Source organism: Chiloscyllium plagiosum, chromosome 22, assembly GCF_004010195.1.
Source record: "Chiloscyllium plagiosum isolate BGI_BamShark_2017 chromosome 22, ASM401019v2, whole genome shotgun sequence".
Lineage (NCBI taxonomy): Eukaryota > Metazoa > Chordata > Chondrichthyes > Orectolobiformes > Hemiscylliidae > Chiloscyllium > Chiloscyllium plagiosum.
In genome coordinates, this window is record NC_057731.1 from 35,450,650 (window position 1) to 35,473,821 (window position 23,172).

The 23,172-nt window shown below is 41.6% G+C and overlaps 1 protein-coding gene across 4 annotated transcripts; it reads left to right on the forward strand.

Annotated features, from left to right (window-relative positions):
* Positions 1-1,112: 1,112 nt before the first annotated feature.
* Positions 1,113-17,374, forward strand: LOC122561201 (S-antigen protein-like). 4 transcript variants are annotated; one of them, XM_043712779.1, is made up of 6 exons: positions 1,228-1,379; positions 7,551-7,653; positions 7,780-7,810; positions 7,896-8,225; positions 14,701-14,850; positions 16,989-17,374. In XM_043712779.1, the coding sequence occupies exons 1-5, from the start codon at positions 1,325-1,327 to the stop codon at positions 14,824-14,826; spliced, it is 645 nt and encodes a 214-aa protein (XP_043568714.1). In that variant the 5' UTR covers positions 1,228-1,324; the 3' UTR covers positions 14,827-14,850; positions 16,989-17,374. The 4 variants fall into 4 exon arrangements, with proteins under 4 accessions (XP_043568713.1, XP_043568714.1, XP_043568711.1 ...); XM_043712778.1 differs by lacking the exon at positions 1,228-1,379 and adding an exon at positions 1,113-1,192 and having other exon boundaries at positions 7,551-7,810; XM_043712776.1 differs by having other exon boundaries at positions 7,551-7,810.
* The last annotated feature ends 5,798 nt before the right edge of the window (positions 17,375-23,172 follow it).

A 23,172-nucleotide genomic window follows, 5' to 3' on the forward strand; every position in this document is an offset into this window, starting at 1 on the left:
GGGAAGAATCTGAGAGATAGTCTTGTAAAAATATGTTCAGAGAGTAAACAACAAGAATAGGCCCATGTAAAAGAAGGGCTTATGCCCAAAACGTCGATGCTCCTGCTCCTTGGATGCTGCCTGGCCTGCTGTGTTTTTCCAGCACCACATTTTTCAACTCTGGTCTCCAGCATCTGCAGTCCTCACTTTCTCCTCCATGTAAAAGAGAGACAAGGAACATGGATTCAAATTAATAAATGGTAAACTCAGTCTTGATACCAAAATTTTTTCACAAAAGAATAATAAATAAATGCAATAGACTCCCAGATCTAGACATAGAGCCAAAATTCCAAATCATTTAAAAACTAGTTGGGTGCTATAATGGACAGATGAACTATAAGATTGACATGCTTCAGTAAATCCCTAATAACATTAAACCACTATAATTGTGTTAAAGACAGTTATATTTAGAGGCACAGCATCTACACATCTTGTGTAGCATAGACATGGACACAGACAGTAGAACAAGATTTTTGGTTCCTTTGCTATCATTAGTTCAAAATCCTACACTCACTACTTGTCAGCACAACTGGTGTATTTGTACCACACAGACAAGAGCAGCTGACCATCACCTTCTCCAGGTGAATTAAGGATGGGCAAATAAATGCTGGCCTAATCAGTGACACCTAAACTTTTTTTAAAAATATGGTTTATATTAATTATGAATGAATGAATGAATGAATGAATGAATGAATGAATGAATGAATGAACGAACCATATTTTCAGTAAGGTCTATTTTAAAATGCTTACACAGATGAAACCTTACTTGCAAATAAAATTGGCCATTGTGGGAAATTAGAATATGTTTGCTTTTAAAAGTTCTGATCCCCAGCACTTGGAAGTCCCTTTCCACGTGGCTCACAATATTTCTCACCTTCCAGCACTGACCTGTATATACACGACATAGAGCGTAGCTATGTAATAGAGCTGTTCAATAGCATAATCTTAGATGCAATTAGGATGTGCAATATATACTAGTCTTGTTCACACCACCTCAAACCCAATTAAGATGAAAGAACAACTCCACCCATAAACCTTTCATCTGCTCCCATGACAAATCAACAACCCTTGTTATTAGGTCGTTGGCTAATAAGGAAACTTGCCATAGGCTAATCGGTCTAATTTTATCCAATGGTATCGATCATAGTTTTACGTATGTATGTATGTATTTGGAGCGATGCTGTGTAAACGGATGTAGAGGCGGTGCTAGATTGTATTTGCGTAAACTGCATGTTACGGTTTCCCGTATTGCATTTGGTGAAACTCAGTCCCTTGATAAAGTAGCATGGCGTGGAAAGCCTGTTTCCTTGTAATTGTTGTATTCTGTCTCTTCATAGATGGTACGTATTTAAATGTAAAATGAACGTTCAAGGCTGTTGGGTTGGTACATGATTTAGCCCCTCTGCAATATTTAAAATGAAAGTAGGCGTACAGATCCCAAATACTGCAAAAGTGTTCATGCCAACAGCCGGGTGAGAGTGTCCGAACGGAAAATGTGTGTTCTCCAAAGCTATAGGAAATCGGTACTTTTTGCCCAATTATCGGAATTAGGAAGTTGGGTTTACACCGACCGGAACAAGCCGTTTTCTTTCATTAAGATACCAAAAAAAAGGTGACTTGAATAGTGAGTGGGTGAAATTATTAACCTGCTCTGTGAATAATGAACTTGTTAACTGGGTCAAACATGATATGGAGATGCCGGTGTTGGACTGAGGTGTACAAAGTTAAAAATCACACCCCATCAGGTTATAGTCCAACAGGTTTAATTGGAAGCACACTAGCTTTCGGAGCGGTCAAACGTAATGCAGTTCCGACCTTTGCCTTGGTCATGTGAGAGGCCAGTTAGTGCGGTCAGGCACTAGCTCAGATACTGAAACATTGGTGTTTATTTCACTTTCCATTTATTATCTCTTTCATTGGGAGGGAAAGACTTCATGGGCTTTTGAATTGTGTATTTGTATCCAGAAACTCGTGTTATAACCCATCAAATATTCTAAAAGATTGATGATGATGAGTGCAATATTTCCCCATCTCAGTCTTACGATCGAATCACTGACTCCGCCCCTAAATTATAAACCACCTTATTCTTTCCGAAATATACTGCAACTGTGCCCTTCAAGTAAACACCCAGATTCTCGGATGTTATGGAACATTACCGTTTTTTTTCATACTTATAGAGTCATAGAGATGTATAGCCCGGAAACAGACCCTTCGATCCAACTCATCCATGCTGACCAGATATCCCACCTAATCGAGTCCCATTTGTCAGCACTTTTTAAATGCTGTAATTGTACCAGCCTCCATCACTTCCTCTGGCAGCTCATTCCATACATGCACCATCCTCTGCATGAAAAAGTTACCCCTTAGATCCCTCTTATACCTTTACCCTCTCGCCCTAAATCTATGCCCTCGAGTTCTGAACTCCCTCACCACAGGGAAAACACTTTGTCTATTTATCCTATCCATGCCCTTCATGATTTTATAAACCTCTAAGTTCACCCCTCAGCTTCCGAAGTTCCAGGGAAAACAGCCCATCCTATTCAGCCTCTCCTTATAGCTCAAATCCTCCAATACTGGCAACATCCTTGTAAATCTTTTCTGAACCCTTTCAAGTTTCACAACATCCTTTCGATAGGAAGGAAACCAGAATCTTTTACCTACTTTTTTTTTCCAAGCCCTGTTGCTGATTCATGATTAATTTCTCCCAGACTTCAGGCGTGCTATCATCCTTTTCTACTACTCAGGCAAAATAATTATTCAATATGAGAGGGGAAAGATATAAAAGAGACCTAAGGGGCAACATTTTCATGCAGAGGGTGTTACATGTATGGAATGAGCTGCCAGAGGAAGTGGTGGAGGCTGGTACAATTGCAACATTTAAATGGCATCTGGATGGGTATATGAATAGGAAGGGTTTGGAGGGATATGGGCTGGGTGCTGGCAGGTGGGACTAAATTGGTTGGTCGGCATGGACGGGTTGGACTGACGGGTCAGTTTCCTTGCTGTACATCTCTATGACTGCAATCATTGGCAATATCCCCACTTTCAGTCTTTAGTGGATGAACATTGCTCCTGATTACCTACTTTCCCTTGTATAACTATAAAATTTCTTATTGATTTTGATGTCTCTGGCAAATTTCCTTTCATAATCCCTTTTAGTTACTCTTGGAAACTGCTTTGTGGCCCTTTGCTGGTCTTTGTATCTTTTTTATTCAGCAGGATCAGTGCTGGCTTTTGTATTTTTGTAAGCCCTCTCTGTCAGTTTGATGCTGTCCCATATTGGTTTAGTTGTTTGTTTTTGGGAAGTGGAGCTTTTCCCTCTCTGAGTTACCGTGGAGATTATTCGGTTGACCCAAACTCTGGCAGATCTCCCAGCTCTATTTTTAAAAAAAAAACTCTCAAACACGGCCAGTGTATCTGACCAGGGACAGGATTTGCCTCCAGTCCCACATACTCCACTGTTTGTTATCAAACTATCCCCAAAGTTCAAACATTTATAATTGTCACATTTATAACAGTGTAGTAAATCCCAACAATTCTGAACTAGTAGACCTGGCTTCTAGTCTCAACCCATTCACATTAACTCAACATGTTCGTGGTCCCTTAGTAACAGAGTGCTGAGTGGAGCCATTAATGTAGACCAAATAAAAACCAAAATAAGTGAAGATGCTGGAAATTCAAAATAAAAACAGAAATGGTTGGAAAATCTCAGCAGCTTTGGCAGCATCTGCAGAGAGAAATCAGAGTTAATGTTTCGGGTCTAGTGACCACCCTTCAGATCTGAAGGGTTCTGAAGAAGGGTCACTGGACCCAAAACCAAATCTCTGTTTATATTTTATGTAATTAACCTCATACTGTGCAAGTTCTGGGAATGCTTGATGGGGGACAGTGTAGAGAGAGCTTTACCCTGTATCTAACCCCATGCTGTGTTTGTCCTGGGAGTGTTTGACAGGGACAGTATGGAGGGAGCTTATTGTGGATTTTTGTTCTGCCTGAATCATCCTCACTTGAGACCTGAACAGAAACAATAGAGGACAATATCACTTCAGGGAACCATTTTTACAATGGTTAGAAATTAATCTCATTTGATTAAAATATTTTTAAATGACATGGCCCTGACTTGAAGACTGCTTCTGTTTATTAAACTTGTCTAAATCCTGACTTGGGGAGGCTAGAGAAAGTTTATGCCATAAACTTACACTTGCCTTAAATTTCGGGTAATTTGAAAATGGGAGATGAATTTAATGCCATGGCTGAAATTAAAGTGGCAGCTTCATTAACTATACCTCATGAAAAACAAAACCTATTAAGGGAAGATTTTCCATTTTTACTATGGTTTATAGAAGTAAGTGCATTGCTTTTTATTTAATGATGGTGAGAACTGCAGCTGAAGTGAAAGGGTGGGTTAGTAAGTTTGCCAATGACACGAAGTTTGGTGGAGTTATGGATAGTGTGGAGGGGTGTTGTATGATATAACGGGACATTGACAGGATGCAGAACTGGTCTGATAAGTGGCAGATGGAGTTCAACTTGGAAAGTGAGAAGTGATTTAATTTGGAAGGTCAAATTTGAATGCAGATTACAGGGCTAAAGGCAGGATTCTTGGCAGTGTGGAGGAACAGAGGGATCTTGGGGTTCACTTCCATAGATCCCTCAAAGATGCCACCCAAGTTGATAGGGCTGTTAAGATGTTTGGTGTGTTTAATTTCATTAGTTGGAGGATTCAGTTAAAGAGTCACGAGGTTATGCTGCTGCTCTGTAGACCCCTGGTTAGACCACACTTGGAAAATTGTGTTCAGTTCTGGTCGCCACATTATAGGTACAATGTGGAAGCTTTAGAGAGGGTGCAGAGGAAATTTACAGGAGATATGCCCTTCAGTGCAGGCAGTCTTATGAAGAAAGGTTGAGGGAGCTAGGGCTTTTCTCATTGGAGTGAAGAAGGATGAGAGGTGACTTGATAGAGGTGTACAAGATGATGCAAGGCATAGATAGAGTGGATAGCCCAGAGACTTTTTCTCAGGGTGGAACTGTCTGTCACGGGGGGGCATAATTTTAAGGTGATTGGAGGAATGCTTAGGGAAGATGTCAGAGGTAGGTTCTTTACATAGTGGCTTGTGAAATGCACTGGTATTAGAGTCAGATATATTAGGGATATCTAAGTGACTCTTGGATAGACATGGATGATAGTACAATGAAGGGTATGTAGGTTAATCTGATCTTAGTGGGATAAAAGGTCGCACAACATCGAAGGCTGGAGGGCCTGTACCGTGTTGTACTCAGAGTCAGAGAATCCCTACAGTGTGGAAACAGGCCCAACAAGTCCATACCGATGCTCTGAAGAATAACCCACCTAGATCCATTTTCCTACCCTGTTATCCTATATTTACCCCTAACCAATGCACCTAACCTACACATCCCTGAACACTATGGACAATTTAGCATGGTCAATTCACCTAATCTACATATCTTTAGATTGTGGGAGGAAACCAGAGCACCCAGAGGAAACCAACGCAGACACTGGGAGCATGTGCGAATTCTACACAGACAAGTCATGCAAGGCTGGAATTGAACCCAGGTTCCTGGCGCTGAGGGGCAGCAGTGCCTCGCCATTATCAGGACTGGGTTAAGCCTGAAGCATCGACTCTCTTGCTCTTCAGATGCTGCCCGACCTGCTGTGCTTTTTCCAGCACCACGCCTTGTCTGCCCATTACTTTTTTATTTTGCCAATCTTTAAGAATTTCTGATTTAATGTTGAAAGGAGAACCTCTTTTGCATAAGAACTTGGCCTTTACTTATCAAATTCTCATATCGCTAGCAAGATTCTTAATCTGTTGAAACAGAAAAAGTGCTGGAGAGACTCAGCGGGTCTGGCAGCAGAAGGGGAAAGAAAGCAGAATTAATGTTTCAGGTTTACTCTGTTTTGTCTCCATAGACACAGCATGACCTGCTGAGTCTCTCCAGCAATATTTTTGTTTTTTTTTCCCCCAGATTGCCAGCATCACCAATTCTTTAATTTCATTTCTTAATGTGCTGAGATTAAGAGGGCTGTAGTAATTGTAATGTGATCGCTGCCCCTTCTGTTATTATTTAATTGACATGGAAACAGGCAGCCAAATCAAATCAGCCTTTCCCTACCTCTGTATTTGCAACACAATAAAATTTAAACCGTCAACATTGAACCCCAATGGTTCCTAACCAGACTTTTTGAATAACCAATTTCTGATTGTGAAAAATCAATTCTAGATACTGATTCGCAGCTTAAACAAAAGATTTAGCAATTTACTGGCAATACACTAAACAGCACAGTGAAGTTAAACAGGTCATCAAATTGATGTCTGTTTAAACACAACCTTTGTTTTCAATCCCATTCACACAAAAGCCAGATAAACAGTTAAGAAATACGTAAAAGATTACTTAAATGGATTTCATGATGTGTTGTTCTACAGGCATAGATGCGTATTTCTTGGTTAATTTTCTAAAGGGACACTTTTTCCATTCACTCTGAAGAAGCTGAATTTCTATTCTCTAAATTTGCACTATGATTAGATTAGATTAGATTAGATTCCCTACAGTGTGGAAACAGGCCTTTCGGCCCAACTAGTCCACACCGACCCATTTCCCATATTTACTCCTGACTAGTGCACCTAACTCCATGGACAATTTTAACATTGCCAATTCACCTAACCTGCACATCTTTGGATTGTAGCTGATGAGACATTAGGCAGGGAGCTTTAAAAGTTTACTGCTGTAGTATCAACAGCCAAACTCTCCTCTCCATACAGTTCAAAACCAAATTCAAACTCTGATAAGTTCCTGACAAATTGGCAGTCTTCACACAATGTTCCAGTTACCATTTAACATTTAACATCTACTTGAGTGTAAGGTCTTTTCTGGTCTTGCTGGAACCAGTTTCCAGGTACTGACCTAGTTTATGGTCAAACGTCTACTGTCTGGTTAAACAAACTGTTCTTTGGTGTCAAGGAAATCTTTTGATTAAGAATCAACTGGCAATTAACTTCCAGGCCTGTCCCCTCAAACTACAACATGTTAGTGTTCTCTTCCTTATTTATTAACACAAACTGCTGCTCACAGATCAATTGTCATTTACAGTTCATTGTTCAAAGCACCGAGCCACAAGAATAAAATAAAAATGAAAAAGCAGTATCAGTTTAATAGTGTGGATAGTTAGACTAAATTTATGACCTGACACTTCCAATTTGGACCATCTTTACTCAGGGGGAAAAGTCTAAACATATTGCTGGCTAGTACACTAAACCGCATCAGAAAGTTTTAGGCATAACTCAAGCTTGGCCCACTTACCTTGGGGCAAGTCCCATATGGAGAATTGCTCCTCTCCATGAAGGATTTTGTGATTTCCTAAGCTTGTGAAACACAGTATTCAATGCAAATTTGTATTGCCATTAAGGGAACTGTAGCTTTTTAAAGAGGCAATGATTTACTTTGCACTTAATTTACTCCCATCAAGCAACGGATCTTTGAATTTTTAACAGGCCAGGCTCAGCAAATTTCAACACTGAAGATGCTGACCAGGGCAAACAACGACACCGACGGAGGGAAGACACCGTCCGGGGTAAACAATGACGCTGACAGAGGGAAGACACCGTCCAGGGTAAACAACGACACCGCCGACAGAGGGAAGGCACCGTCCGGGGTAAACAGCGACACCGCCGACGGAGGGAAGACACCGTCCGGGATAAACAGCGACACCGCTGACAGAAGGAAGACACCGTCCGGGGTAAACAATGACGCTGACAGAAGGAAGACACCGTCCGTCCGGGGTAAACAATGACGCTGACAGAAGGAAGACACCGTCCGGGGTAAACAGCGACACCGCCGACAGAGGGAAGGCACCGTCCGGGGTAAACAGCGACACCGCCGACGGAGGGAAGACACCGTCCGGGGTAAACAACGACACCGCCGACGGAGGGAAGACACCGTCCGGGGTAAACAGCGACACCGCCGACGGAGGGAAGACACCGTCCGGGGTAAACAGCGACACCGCCGACGGAGGGAAGACACCGTCCGGGGTAAACAGCGACACCGCCGACAGAGGGACGACACCGTCAGTCACACCGACTGAGGCGAGCAGTCACTTTGTAATTTACCTGATAAGTGGCTCTTTGTTTGTAGCAGTAATGTATATTCTCTACCACAACAAAAGCAAGGTAAGCTTGGCTTTTTATTTATTGTGGCTGTGAAATTTTAGTTTTCAAGATATGAAGTTAGTAATTTGCATTATGTCCAAGTTTTACTGCAGATGCTCGGGCTGATAATGCTGTAGAGTGAAAGTAATAATCAGATAGCATGGAACCTGGCCAACTTGTCCATAATGACCAGCTTTTGCCAATTAAATTAGCCCCACTTACCTGCATTTGACCCATTTCTTATTCATGTACTTATCCAAATGCCTTATGATTAGTAAGTGTAACTGTACCTGCATCTATCACTTCATCTGGCAGTTCATTCCACACATGAAACATCCACAGGAAAACGTTGCCCCTCAGGTCCCTTTAAAATCTTTTTTCCTCTCACCTTAAAAAAAAAATGTCTCCTGGTTTTGAAGTCCCATAGCCTAAGGAAAAGACCTTGCTATTCATATCTATACTCCTGATTTTGTAAACCTCTGTAGGATCATCTCTCAACTTTCTACACTCCAGTGAAAAGGTCCAGCCTCCCCTTGTAACTCAAATCCTTCAGTCCCAGCAACATCCTGGTAAATCTTCTCTGAGCCCTCTCCAATTTAATAATATCCTTTTTATAGCAGAGTGACCAGAACTATACACAGTACTCAAAGTGTCCTCACCAATGTCGTGTAGAACCTCAATATGATGTCCTAACTCCTACATTCAATGAACAATGAAGACAAGCATGCTAACTGCTTTCTTGACCACTCTGTCCAGTTGTGACACAACTTTCAAGGAACTGTGTACCTGAGTTGCTAGATATCTGTTTCACAACACTACCTAGAACCCTACCATAACTGTATAAGTCCTGCCCTTGTTTGTTTACCAAAATGAAATATCATGCATTTATCCAAATTAAATTCCATCTGCCACTCCTAGCCCATTGACCAAAAAAATTCCACATTTCAGAAAATAAAAACAGTTGGCTCCAGAACTAATGGTAGAAGCAAGAGTTTTAATGAGGCACTAAAAATATTTGAATTGGCTGCTTTGAACAGCATCACCATTATTCTGGTGAAATGCTAATCTGAAAATAAAATTGGCAAAGGATTTAAAAATGTTAGCTTAATTGTGGAGGTGGGGAGCATATTATGGGCATCACTTGTACACCTACAAGTTTGTGTACTTTAAAAGTGGCGATCATTATTTTAATTCTGCAGAGTGTGGTGCTGGAAAAGCAGAGCTGGTCAGGCAGCATCCAAGAAGCAGGAGAATAAATGTTTCGAGCATAAGCCCTTCATCAGGAATGACTGGGTGGCCCAAGGGGGCTGAGAGATAAATGGGAGGGGGCTTGGGGCTGGGGGAAGGTAACTGAGAAGGTGATAGGAAGGTGGAGTGGATTGGTGGGAAAGAAAATGGGCAGGTCGGACAGTCTTAGAGGGCAATGCTGAGTTGGAAGGTTTGATCTGGGATAAGGTTGGGGGAGGGGAAATGAGGAAACTGGTGAAATCCACATTGATCCTGTGTGGTTGGAGGGTCCCAAGGCGGAAGATGAGGCGTTCTTCCTCCAGGCGCAGGTGGTAAGGGTTTGGTGGTGGAGGCGGTCCAGGAACTGCATGTCCTTGGAGTGGGAGGGGGGAGTTGAAGTGTTCAGCCACAGGCCAGTGAGGTTTTTGCGTGTTTGTGTCCCGGAGATGTTCTCTGAAGCGTTCCGCCTTAGGTGCCATGTCTCCGCAGTGTAGAAGAGACCACATAGAGAGCTACGGATATAGTAGATGACATGGGTGGATGTGCAGGCAAATCTCTGATTGATGTGGAAGGCTTCTTTGGGGCCTTGGGTGGAGGTGAGGGGGGAGGTGTGGGTGCAGGGTTTGCAGTTCTTTCTCACTTCCTCGCAGTTGCTCTTTGACTCTGATCTCCAGCATCTGCAGTACTCACTTTCTCCCAGTTGATTATAATCTTACTGCAAAGCCTCTTCCAAGAATGCCAACCTTGGAGAAGTTCTCTTCCTCCCTCTACAAGGATCCCCTTGCTCCCCATCCACCTATGTTGTATAATTTGTTAAAATTGTGAAGAAATTCCTGAGATCAAATACTCTTGCATTCAAAGTAATTTACTCCAAACTATTATCAGATTTTCATTCTGCATCTTAGATGGATTTAGAATTATTACATTAAAAAATTACATTAGCGCTGATAGCAGGTTCAATTAAGAACATACCTGCCATAGACTATGTGAAATAACAATGAATCAAAAAGCTCTTTATAGTATGCAACATGACCGTGATTAGTTGCTAGACCATAAAATGTTTGATCAGAAGCAGACCGTTTGATCCATCAAGTCTACTCTCATTCAGTGGGATCATTGCTAATCTGATAACCCACACCTCCATTTTCCTGCCTGAGCCAAAGCTCTTGATTCCCTACTAGATTTGTGATTAATTTTAGCTTTGAATGTACTTAAGGACCCAACTTTGACACGCTTTCTGGTAAAGTAGTCCGCTGATTTGCTATTTTTTTTTAAAAATGTCCTCCTCTTCCTGGGTGACTTTAAATGGGTGACCCCTTTATTCTGAAATTATGCCCTCTGCTCTAGATTCTACTGCAAGAGAAATGTCTGAGCATTTACTCTGTCAAGTTCCCTAAGAATCATTTATATTCCAATGTGTCCAAGACCATCCTACTTAACCTGTTTTATAAGACAGTCCTTTACACCTGGTATTAGCCTACTGAGCCTTCTCTGGACTGCCTCCATTGCCACTATACCTTCCATTAATAAAGGGCCCAAAACAATTTCCATTATTTTAGCTGTGGTCTGAGTAGAACTTTGTGTGGTTTTCATAAGATCTCCTTATTTCTATACGCCATTCTCTTTGAAATAGAAGTCAACATTACTTTCTATACTGAGATGCTAGCTTTTTTGTGATTCGTGCACTAGCATCCTCCAAGCCCTCTGTAATCTTTTGCCATTTCAATAATATTTAGCTCCTTTATACTCCTTCTATCAAACTTTCCTACCAATTCCGTTCACATAATTTGTCTATAACACTCTTCATCCTCACCACTTGCCTTCCTCCCTATGTGTGTCATCTGCAAACTTGGCTAAAGTACACTCACTTTTCACATCCAAGTCATTCATGCATATTGTAAATACTTATGGCCCAGTACCCATCATCCTCATTGGCGGTCCCCCATAGGCTAGCATAACTCTCTTCTACTATCATGGTGGCTGTACAGTCCAATGCGGCTTTCACAGATGCTGCCAGGCTGGGAGCAGAAAGTGGTTGTGGGAAGGGGTGGGAGGGGCTTTGGTCTGGCAGTGTGCTTCTTACACTGTTTTACCTGGCTTCTACTTTTTCGTAATGGCAAGTCTCGAGGGGCTCGACACCTTCCCATATGCTGCTCCTCCATTTTGGTCTTGAGCCGGTGATTCTGAAGTGTCAGTGGGAATTCTGCACTTCCCCACTGAAGACTTGAGGATATCCCTGAAGCATTTTCCCTACCCACCTGGGGTTTGCCTGTCATTTTGGAACTGGAAGTAGAGCACCTGCTTGGGCAGTCTTGTGTCGGTCATGTGGACAATGTACCCAGTCCATTGTAGCTGATTAAGGGTAGTCAGTGTCTTGATGCTGCACGTGTTGGTGTGTCTTTCCCTGTGGGTTTGTAAGTTTAACTGTTTTTTTGTCATTTTATATAAATGATTTGGATGTGAACATACGAGGTATAGTTAGTAAGTTTGCAGATGACACCAAATATGGAGGTGTAGTGAACAGTGAAGAAGGTTACCTGAGAGTACAACGGGATCTTGATCAGATGGGCCAATGGGCCGAGGAGTGGCAGATGGAGTTTAATTTAGATAAATGTGAGGCACTGGAAAGGCAAATCAGGCAGGACTTATATACTTAATGGTAAGGTCTTAGTGTGTTGTGAACAAAGAGACCTTGGAGTGGAGGTTCATAGCTCCTTGAAAGTGAAGTTGTAGATAGATAGGATAGTGAAGGAGGCATTTGGTATGCTTTCCTTTATTGGTCAGAGCATTGAGTATAGGAGTTGGGAGGTCATGTTGCAGCTGTACAGGACATTGGTTAGGCCACTTTTGGAATACTGTGTGCAATTCTGGTCTCCTATCGGAAGGATGTTGTGAAACCTGAAAGGAGAGATTGACAAGGATGTTGCCAGGGTTGAAGGGTTTGAGCTAGAGGGAGAGGCTGAATAGATTGGGGCTATTTTCCCTGGAGTGTCAGAGGCTGTGAGGCATGACCTTAGAGGTTATAAAATCATGAGGACCATGGATAGAGTAAAAAAACAAGGATTTTTCCCTGGGGAGGGAGAGTCCAGAACTGGAGGGCATAGGTTTAGGATGAGAGGGGAAAAATTTAAAAGGGACTTAAGGGGCAAATTTTTCACGCAGAGGGTGGTGCATGTACGGAATGAGCTGTCAGAGTAAGTGGTGAAGGCTGGTACAATTACAGCAGTTAAAAGGTAGTTGGATGCATATATGAAGAGGAAGGGATATGGGCTGGGTGCTGGCAAATAGGACTAGATTAGTTTAGGATATCTGGTTGGCATGGACGAGTTCGTCCGAAGAGTGTGTTTTTGTGCTGTAAATCTCTATGACTCTATGTGCAGACAATCTTGGTGGTACTGCTCCAGCATCTTGAGTCCATGTCTTAGAGCCATATAGGAGGGCAGGATCCGACACAGCTCTGTAGACCATGAGCTTCGTGTCAAATCTGATGTACTTGAATATCCTTTTCCCCAAACGACTGAGGGCTGCCCTAGCATACCGAGGTGATGCTGGGTCTCTTCTTCAATAACTGCTTTGGCTGACAAGACACTACCAAGGTATTGGAAGTAGTCCTTGTGGTGCTTCACTCGTTACAGATTGCCATGTTGAAAATGCCCTCTTAACCCGATGCTGTCTTCTATTGTTAGCCAGACCACTGTCGATGCTAATCTTCAACCTCCATTACCATGGGCATTGTTTTAAATAGCCTTTGGTGGTATCTTATTAAATACCTCATGGAAATCCAAATGTTTGCATCTACTGATTCCTTTTATCTATTCTGCTTGTTACCTCTTAAAAACTGTGACAAATTTGTCAGTTATAATTTCTCCTCCATGAAATCTTGCTGACTCAGATTACATTTTTTTTCTAGAAGCTCTGCTGTTACATCCTTTGTAATAGACTCTAATAATTTCCTAATGGCATTTAGTTTAAAACCTGGCCTCTGATCTACTCTTAACCCTCCTTTTTCAAATATGGTTATTACATTATTAACTTCACGATCCTCCAGAAAGTTTTCCCAGAATCTTAATGATTCTTAGTAAATGCACTGGTTGTCATCTTCCATCTCTGTAGCTATTTCCTGCAATATCCTAGAATGTATCTCAGCAGCTCTTAGGGTTTTATTAACCTTTAGCCCCATTAGTTTCCCCAATGACTTTTTTTTTTCTCTAGTGATTGTTATTGTCTATTTCCTGTTGCCCCTCTTGACCCTTTAGCCACTTGTTTAATTGCTAATGGAGTGCTGTTAGTATTTCCTATTGGTGAAGACCGATGCAAAGTATTTGTTTAACTACTCTGCCATTTCAGAGTGTGTTATTTCTTGGGTCTCGTCCTCTAAGGGGGCCTATGTTGTGCCCCTCTCTTTATAGATAAAAAGAAACTCTTACTGTCTTCTTTTTTACTTGCTAGGTTATCCCCACAATTTATCAATTTTGATCATCTCTTGTTGGCTTTTACAACTTTCATATTCCTCTGATTTACCACTGATCTTTGCCACATTTTTTTTCCAATTTGATATTGTTCTCACCATCCCTGATTTTACGAAATGGTCAATTTATCCCCCTTCCTAGAATCCTCCTCTTTCACAGGATATAGCTCTGATTCACGAACTCCTTTTTTTAAACACCTATTATTCATCAACTTTTGTTTTTGCTATACTCCCTTCTCAGTTCACCCCTGCCAACTCTATCATTCCTACATGATTATCCTTATTTGCATTTACCCTAGATGTTTAAAATCCATGCTTCTCACACTCAGTGAATGCTAAATTGTTACCATTGGGAACAAGACCATAACTGGGCTTTTCAAGAATAATTTATTAAAACTACTTCATTACACATTACCATATATAAAATAGCCTGATCTCTGGTAGGGATCCACAACATATTGTAGGAACCATCCTGGATGCTGTCTATGAATTTTTTTTGATGCAAAGTTGCTCATTAAGTATTTAGTCTCACTAGGCTTGAGTTAAGAGGGTATTTTTTTAACCAGACTGTCAGTGAAATCACTATCAGCTATGACAATGGCTTTACGCTATTGGAATCCAAAGAGGTATAAAAATGTTGACCGGATGTAGCCAGTGTGCACCTGATGAGAGGTAAAAGTGTTCCCTTGGTCAGTTTTCAGATTTTAAAAATTACTGTCTTTAAATTGTGTACTCAGCAGGTTATTTCAATATTGGCTGAGCTTTTAAAGGAATCATGTACAGCATTTGGTTTATCTCCAGATCAGTGGATTGTGCCAGAAAAATGGGCCCAGTAGAAGTAAACGTCCAAACGTATCTGAATATCAACGTCTTGATCAGAATTTAAGTGAAGTAATTACTAGTCTGCAAAAGAGAAACCTTGACTAAAGAAATTTTGTTATAAAACCTCAGGTATGTGTTTTTCAAATGTTGTCTTCCATAAAGCTTTGAAGTTTTTTTTAGCCTAATGATTAATTTGTTCAATGGATGCATTGTAGTTCATTTTATTCGTTACCAGTATTTGGGATTTTGGGACTTAATTATTTTGCATTTTTGTAGTGGTGCATTTAGAAAGCTTATTGTTTGTCTGAGATTGGTTTAACATCCTGTAGGGTTTTTTTTTGTCTTTAAGTTAGTTACTTGCCTTTAGGAAACAGTAGAAAAAAAAATAGTTTGACATCAAAGCAACATTTGATATTTGGCATCAAGGAGCCCAAACAAAATAAATGTCACTTAGAATTGAGGTGAGAGAAAGCTCCCCACTGGTTGCAGTAATACCTAGCACCAAGGAAGATGACTGGTTGAAGATTAATCATCTCATTCCAGGACATCACTATAGGCATTTCTCTGAATAGTGTGTCCTAAGCTCAACGATCAGCTGCTTCATCAATGACCTTCCCTCCATCAGGTTGTGCAATTAACAAACTTTCTCACTTACAATATTCAGCACCATTCTTTGCAACTTGGATTCTGAAGCAGTCAGAGCCCATACTGGATAATACTCAGGCAGTGATCACCTCCACAAAGAGAATCTAAGCATCTTTTAATATTCAATGTAATCATGATTGCCGACTCTCTCAATATCAACATCCAGGGCTTTACCATTGTTCAGAAATGGGACTGGACCAACTTTATAAAAGCTGTGGTTGCAAGTCACATCAGAGACTGTGAATTCTGTGGCAAGTACCTCACCTCGGTTTCCCCAAAGCCTATCCACTATCTCCAAGTCAACATTCAGGCATGTGATGGAATAATTGGCACTGACCTGATGGTTGCAGCTCCGACAACATGAATTCAACACCATCCTGGATGAAGAAGCTGCTTTATTGGTAGCCAATTGATCACCTTCACTCATTTGCTTCACCCATGCACAGTTGCAACAGTGTGTCATCATCTACAAGATGCATTGCAGCAACTTACCAAGGTTCCTCTGTAGAATACCAGCTATAAGGATCAGGGCAGCAAATGCATTTGACTGCCACCTGCAGTTCTCATAGTCTCATGACATCCTTACTTCGAATTACATGACCACTCCTTTATTGTTGTGGAGTCATACTGTTGGGGCACCTTAACAGTGTGGGTGTTTCCAGTGCAGTGGTTCAAGAAGAGAGCTCACCACTTTCAAGAACAACTAATAATCAATAAATGCTAATCCATATCCCTGAACAAATTAGAAGGCATGTTTGCTTTTTCTTGACCTAGCAAAAGTGTTAAAAATGCAGTTTGCATCTAATCTAATCTGAAATATTTGTCTTGGTTTTTCTTTTGTAATTAGAAATTGTTAAACTGTCCTTTTAAGTCATCCATTGTGGCAAACTGCAACAGCTGCTATGGTGGTAATAACTGAGATTAAGTAAACTTTACCATTCATGGCTGTCAATGAACTAGAAGCATGCAGTTTATGAATTTCATCTGTCCCATGGAATTGGGGTTCGTGGGTGGAAAGAGAAAATTACCTCACTGGCTGGAAAACTTTGACTTCTCAGTAATTTCTTATTAAAGTAATTCATTCACAAGTAACTTCATATGTGACTGCCTTCACGTGTATGCTTTGAAGTGGGATGAGACCACTTCTACTGACTGATGTGAGTAATGCTGATGTAGCTGGAAATGTGTTGCTGGAAAAGCGCAGCAGGTCAGGCAGCATCCAGGGAACAGGAGAATCGATGTTTCGGGCATAAGCCCTTCTTCAGGAATCTTTCGGGCATAAGCCCTTCTTCTGAAGAAGGGCTTATGCCCGAAACGTCGATTCTCCTGTTCCCTGGATGCAGCCTGACCTGCTGCGCTTTTCCAGCAACACATTTCCAGCTCTGATCTCCAGCATCTGCAGACCTCACTTTCTCCCTAATGCTGATGTAGCCCCATACTAACATGCTTTTAGAAGTTTCACATTCTGAAGTGAGATAGCCAGGATTCTGAGTTAGATGGCTTGGAAAATGTTTATATTTAAGCAGGGTTCTGAGAGCAGTTTTTTAAAAACCAGTTTTGAAGGCAAGGATGGAATGGAGTGAAATTAATCTAATGCTTAGCTATGTCTTGTCTTCCATTAGGTTTACAACATTGTTTCAAAATACTTTGAAGTCCCTGCCTTAAAACTGAATTGTGAGGAATAAAGAAGTCAAAGCAGTTTTTTTTTAAATGTCTCATTCCATGTTGGAGATTTCAGATTTCACCTGTTCCTGCTAGTGAACTAGATGGAAGAAATGCACATTATCATAGTTCACATCTAATATCAGAAGTGCCTCTTATCCTGTACTTTAAAGCTTGATCTACTTAGTTTTGTACAAAATAATCCTGAAACAATGTCAAATTCATTGTAAAATGTTGAAATGTAATTTTGTTTGCAGAGCTGATGCATTTTGTACAAGCACTTATAAAACAGATTCTTTCAGATGCAGTAAGTTTTTAATGATTAAAGTAAGCTTGATGTATCCGAGACTACAAGAGTTTTCTGTGATCTGATTTAAGTGTACACTGGGTCCAAAGCCACAGTATAACTTAGCAATAACATCTACAAATGAAAACTGAAATCATCCTACTTATGCCCAATTCCCTTTGAAATAAAGGCTAACATTCCATTTTCCTCCCCTCTAACCCACAGAACTTGAATGCAAACTTACGATTCCTAGACAACTCCCAAGTAGATTTACTCTGTAGCTTTCTATGGTCTTTTTCAATTTAAATAATGTTCAGCTCCCCTATTCTTTCTACATAACTTCACTTTTGCACATTGTTTTCTCTCGGTCAAGTAATGTCTGCCTACTTGACATGTCTGTGTTTCCTCTGGAGACTGTGCTTTGTCTTAGATGGTGTCAAGTTTGTGTGTTGTTGGAGCTGCACCCATCCAGGCAGGTGAGGAGAATTCCATCACACTCCTGACTTGTGCCATGTAGATGGTAGACCAGCTTTGAGAGTAAGCAAATGTTTTACTTGCCGCATAATTCAAAACCTTAGCCAAGGATCCTCTACATGTTTTTTTTTAAAACAGCATTTTTAATCTGCCCTGCTACATTCAGGGCTTTATGAAAACACATCCCCATGTGCTGATGATGTTATATACAGCAATTTAACTTACTTTTTTCACAAATGTCTGATAAAATAAGTTGCTTCACTTTCTCGAAAGGGAAATTTAGTGTAGGCCCACCACTTATGCAATTATGACCCTCTTTCGTGCTGATAGATTCTGCATAGTCTTATTTCCAAATGTAGTTGTAACCACAGAGAAGCAGTTTGTTCTGCCTTGTGATCAGTTGGATATGGGGAAAGACAGACAATGACACAACTTCTAAAAGGAATTACTATAAATCTTTCTTGGGGATGGGGAAGAAGAGCAGCATAATATGGAAATATTTGCCAGGCCATACTATATACGGGCGGCCCGGTGGCACAGCGGTTAGCACTGCTGCCTCGCAGCGTCAGAGACCTGGGTTCAATTCCCGCCTCAGGCTGTGTGAAGTTTGCACGTTCTCCCTGTGTCTGCGTGGGTTTCCTCCGGGTGCTCCAGTTTCCTCCCACAGTCCAAAAAAAAATGTGCAGGTTAGGTGAATTGGCCATGCTAAATTGCCCGTAGTGTTAGGTGAAGGGGTAAATGTAGGGGAATGGGTCTGGGTGGGTTGCGCTTCGGCAGGTTGGTGTGGACTTGTTGGGCCGAAGGGCCTGTTTCCACACTGTAAGTAATCTAATCTATAATAATATAAGTAAGAAGGTGTGCTGCTTGGCTCAATAGGCAAGGTCTTGAATTAAAATCTGTTCATTAAGTTCCCCTTTTCCAGAATGGGTTAGAATGAGGAGAGGAAGAATAATTAACTTGGAGCCCACTATAGATGTGCTGATTTGGCAAAAGTCAGCAAAACCCAGTAGCTGAAAGACGACAAAGGCCAGATGCAAAGCATTATACTGCATTTTATGGAGCTGCTTGTGTACCCTGAGGAGCAGGAATGGTTTCTCACTACTGTGCCTCAAGCTAATCTCCCCTCCTCTGTTCATGTCTCTAGACAGGATTCTACTTGCTCTGTTGTTCTGCTCCTCTCCCCTTTCAGTCCTTTATAGAAACTATGATGTCTCAGTATCCAGAGAGTTGCTTGAGAAAGATCAGGAATGGTAGAACAGTTTTTAACTTTTTTTTAAAAACGGGTTATTATTCCATATATCAGGGTAGCACAGTGGCTCAGTGGTTAGCACTGCAGCCTCACAGCACCAGGGTCCCAGGTTCGATTCCAGCCTCTCGTAACTGTCTGTGGAGTTTGCACATTCTCCCCGTGTCTGCGTGGGTTTCCTCCGGGTGCTCTGGTTTCCTCCCACTGTCCAAAGATGTACAGGTCAGGTGGATTGGCTATGCTAAATTGCCCATAGTGGTAAAAACAATGACTACAGATGCTGGAAACCTGATGAAGGGTTTTTGCCCGAAACGTCGATTTTGAAGCTCCTTGGATGCTGCCTGAACTGCTGTGCTTTTCCAGCACCACTAATCCATAAATTGCCCATAGTGTTAGGTGCATTAGTCAGAGGGAAACTGGTCTAGGTGGGTTACTCTTCGGAGGGTCGGTGTGGACTTGTTGGGCCGAAGGGCCTGTTTCCAAACTCTAGGGAATCTAATCTAATCATATAGTGGGTATGTATAAACATGTGGCCAGCATAGTGTGATGAGTAATTTGGAACAGTTACATCAATATGAAAAGTCCAGTGACTGGAACAACGTTCCTTTCAAAAGGAATATAGACATGGACTGGTGGTGTGGTATACCAGGACGTTGTTGCCCATTATTTGTGACAATTGAAATAGAGATCAGTTCACTGGCAGAATTGATTGACTTTCCACAAAACTAGATAGGACTGTTCATATAGTTGGAGATGTGAAGAGAGGATAATGAGAATCAAAATGGTGCTTAAAATTGCTGAGAACAAGGATTCACTTGGTACAGAGACTGGAAGGAATGGTGAAAGAATCTGCACTAGGGAGTAGTAAGGAATAATTTTAAAGGAAACAAATTGACTGGAGGAAATGCTGAAAGGGGGAAGATGATGTTGGGATTAGGGCAAGGAGCTGGGACGTGACCTTGTGGTAAAGTTCACAGCCAGTGTTGCAGTTTGGGGCAGGAAGATGTACATTATAGCCAGGGGTCCCTATCACTACCTGCAATTGCAAATTTCAGTTAAATCCAAAATGACAATGCAATCACACATAGTAGCGTTTGGTGTAAGGTTTGAGTGTGTGAATACTCTGGAAGGAAGTACAGCATAGCTGATTATTTTCAATTCTCTGGCAAAGTGCAAAGCAGTAGATGAGGTGGCAGGAGGTTGGTGGAGCTGCTATGGCATACTGCGAGGGAAGAGCAAACAACTGTGGTTGTATTGAGTCAGCAATGGATGCCCAACTGGGCCCTGGGGCAGATGGTAAGAAAAGCTAGAAGCTTGTCTGTAGTGTTGGGAAGAGAGAGGAACTAGTAGAGTGGTGATAGAGTCAAGGACAAAGTAATGGAAGGAAAACAACTGAAAAGGGGTACAGCCAGGTGATGGAAATAAAGACTAGAGAGAAGGGTCATGGGGGGGGGGGGGGGAAGATGGCCAGAGAAGAAAAGAGTTTGGGTCTTTTGCAGCAGCCAGAATGTGTACAACAATGGACAAGGAGGGGAGTGACATCACAAAGCACAAAAATGATTAAAGACAATGTTCTGGTAAATAGATCATGTGATCTTGACAAGTTATATTGCAAAGTCAAAGACACTTCCTCTGGATTTGGCCTTGCTTCAGCATGTTGGCTATTGAAATCTTGAGGCAGAACTTTGCTGTCTGCAAACCTGTCTCTTTCCAAGTGTACATTGTTTTTCACACTCAATAAACTCCAGCTAATTCAAAGAGCAGTGCATCCTTTCCTATCTGGAACCCAAGGCTTGTTCACTCATCACCTATCTTTTCTGATATATATGGGTTCCCAGATTCCAGTTGAAAATGATAATTCTATCCAGGGAGTAGGTTGCTCGCTGAGCTGTAGGCTTGATATCCAGACATTTCATTACCTGGCTAGGTAACATCATCAGTGGCGACCTCCAAGTGAAGCAAAGCTGTTGTCTCCTGCTTTCTATTTATATCTTTCTCCTGGATGGGGTTCCTGGGGTTTGTGGTGATGTCATTTCCTGTTCGTTTTGAGGGGTTGATAGATGGTATCTAGATCTATGTGTTTGTGTTTGTAGATCTAGATGGTATCTAGATCTATGTGTTTGTTTATGGCGTTGTGGTTGGAGTGCCAGGCCTCTAGGAATTCTCTGGCATGCCTTTGCTTAGCCTGTCCCAGGATAGATGTGTTGTCCCAGTCGAAATGGTGATCTCCGCTATCAGGATTCATAGCAGAAGCAGTAATGCAAAGACTAGAACAAACAGCCCTACCACCCATCAAGCCAAAAATCTGGGTCCGCTATATAGATGACACATTTGTCAGCACAAAACGAAACAAGATAGAAGAGACATTTAACATCATCAACAACACCCTCACAGGCATACAGTTAACCAAGGAGGAAGAAACCGACAACAAACTCGCATTCCTGAACGTTACAGTCGAAAGAAAGGACAACAGAGAACAACAAACACTGACCAAATACTTAACTACACCAGCAACCATCCCAACACACACAAACAAAGTTGTATCAGAACACTATTCCAACAAGCCACCTCACACTGCAGCACAGACAAACTACGCAAAACAGAGGAGAACCACCTATACAACCTATTCAAGAAGAACGGATACTCAAAAAATACAGTGTGCAGATTCCTCAAGAACAAACCACGACAAGCAGACCAAACACAGCCAGAAACCCTAACCACCTTACCATACATCAAAGAAGTTTCAGAAATGGCAGCCAGACTACTAAGACCCCTCGGAATCCTAGTAGCACACAAACCCACCAACACTCTCAAACAAAAACTAACAAACTTAAAAGACCCAGTACATCCCATGGACAAAACCAACATCATCTACAAAGTTCCATGCAAGGACTGCCACAAACACTACGTAGGACAAACAAGAAGAAAGTTAGCCACCAGGATACACGAACACCAGCTAGCCACAAAAAGACATGACCCTCTCTCCCTCGTAGCCCTACACAGGACGAAAAAAGCCACCATTTCGACTGGGACAACACATCTGTCCTGGGACAGGCTAAGCAAAGGCATGCCAGAGAATTCCTAGAGGCCTGGCACTCCAACTACAACGCCATAAACAAACACATAGATCTAGATACCATCTATCAACCCCTCAAAACGAACAGGAAATGACATCACCACAAACCCCAGGATCCCCATCCAGGAGAAAGATATAAATAGAAAGCAGGAGACAACAGCTTTGCTTCACTTGGAGGTCGCCACTGATGATGTTACCTAGCCGGGTAACAAAACGTTGGATATCAAACCTACACCCTAAAGCTCAACCTGAGCTACAAACCTTGGATCATTATATCCTTTATTGCCTCACCCTCCCTGTGTGATAACCTTCAACGGGACAGTCTCTGTTGTAGCTGGTCCTTAAATCACCCAACACCCAAGTGAACTTCTCATTTAAGCTTTAAACCCACCTCCTAGTCGTCCAATGAGTCTGAGATAATTTGTGACTAATTTGGCAGCATTTAGAAACTAAATTGAAACAAATTGCATACTTCTGAAGAAGTCATACTGGGTCTCAAAACATTAACTGTTTGTCTTTCCACAATGCTACCAGATCTCCTAAGTTTATTTTAAATTGTGTTTATTTAATTCATACATTATGCACGTGACACTTGGATATCTGATAATAAATGTAGTCTTCTTTATAAGGTAGCAGCTTTTAGGTTTGCAAAAATATACTTTATTCATAAAAGAAATTATCAACATTCACAAGTACTCTAGCAGTTCTGTACAGTCTTTGGCATGAAGAAAACATTGGAATTTGACATTTCCCAAACCAAAGGCATTTCTTGCTCATGCAGAACGCTACTTACATACAGTGAAATAAATGAGGGTTTTGAGAACTGAACACACCCTCGTTATAGTTTGGAAGAAAGACCTTAGAGGTGGGTCTTTCTCTACTGAGCCTTGGCAGTTGCTGACCCAAGCTTTAATGCGCCCCTCAGCATCTAGACCCGGAACCTTGGAAGGTACCAGTCTGCAACTGAAAGTTTGAGTGAAAATCCTAATCGTGTCAAACCTGCGCTCTGAGCACTGTGCAGCACAACAGAATGCTTCATCGTCCCAGAGGATGATTGTATTC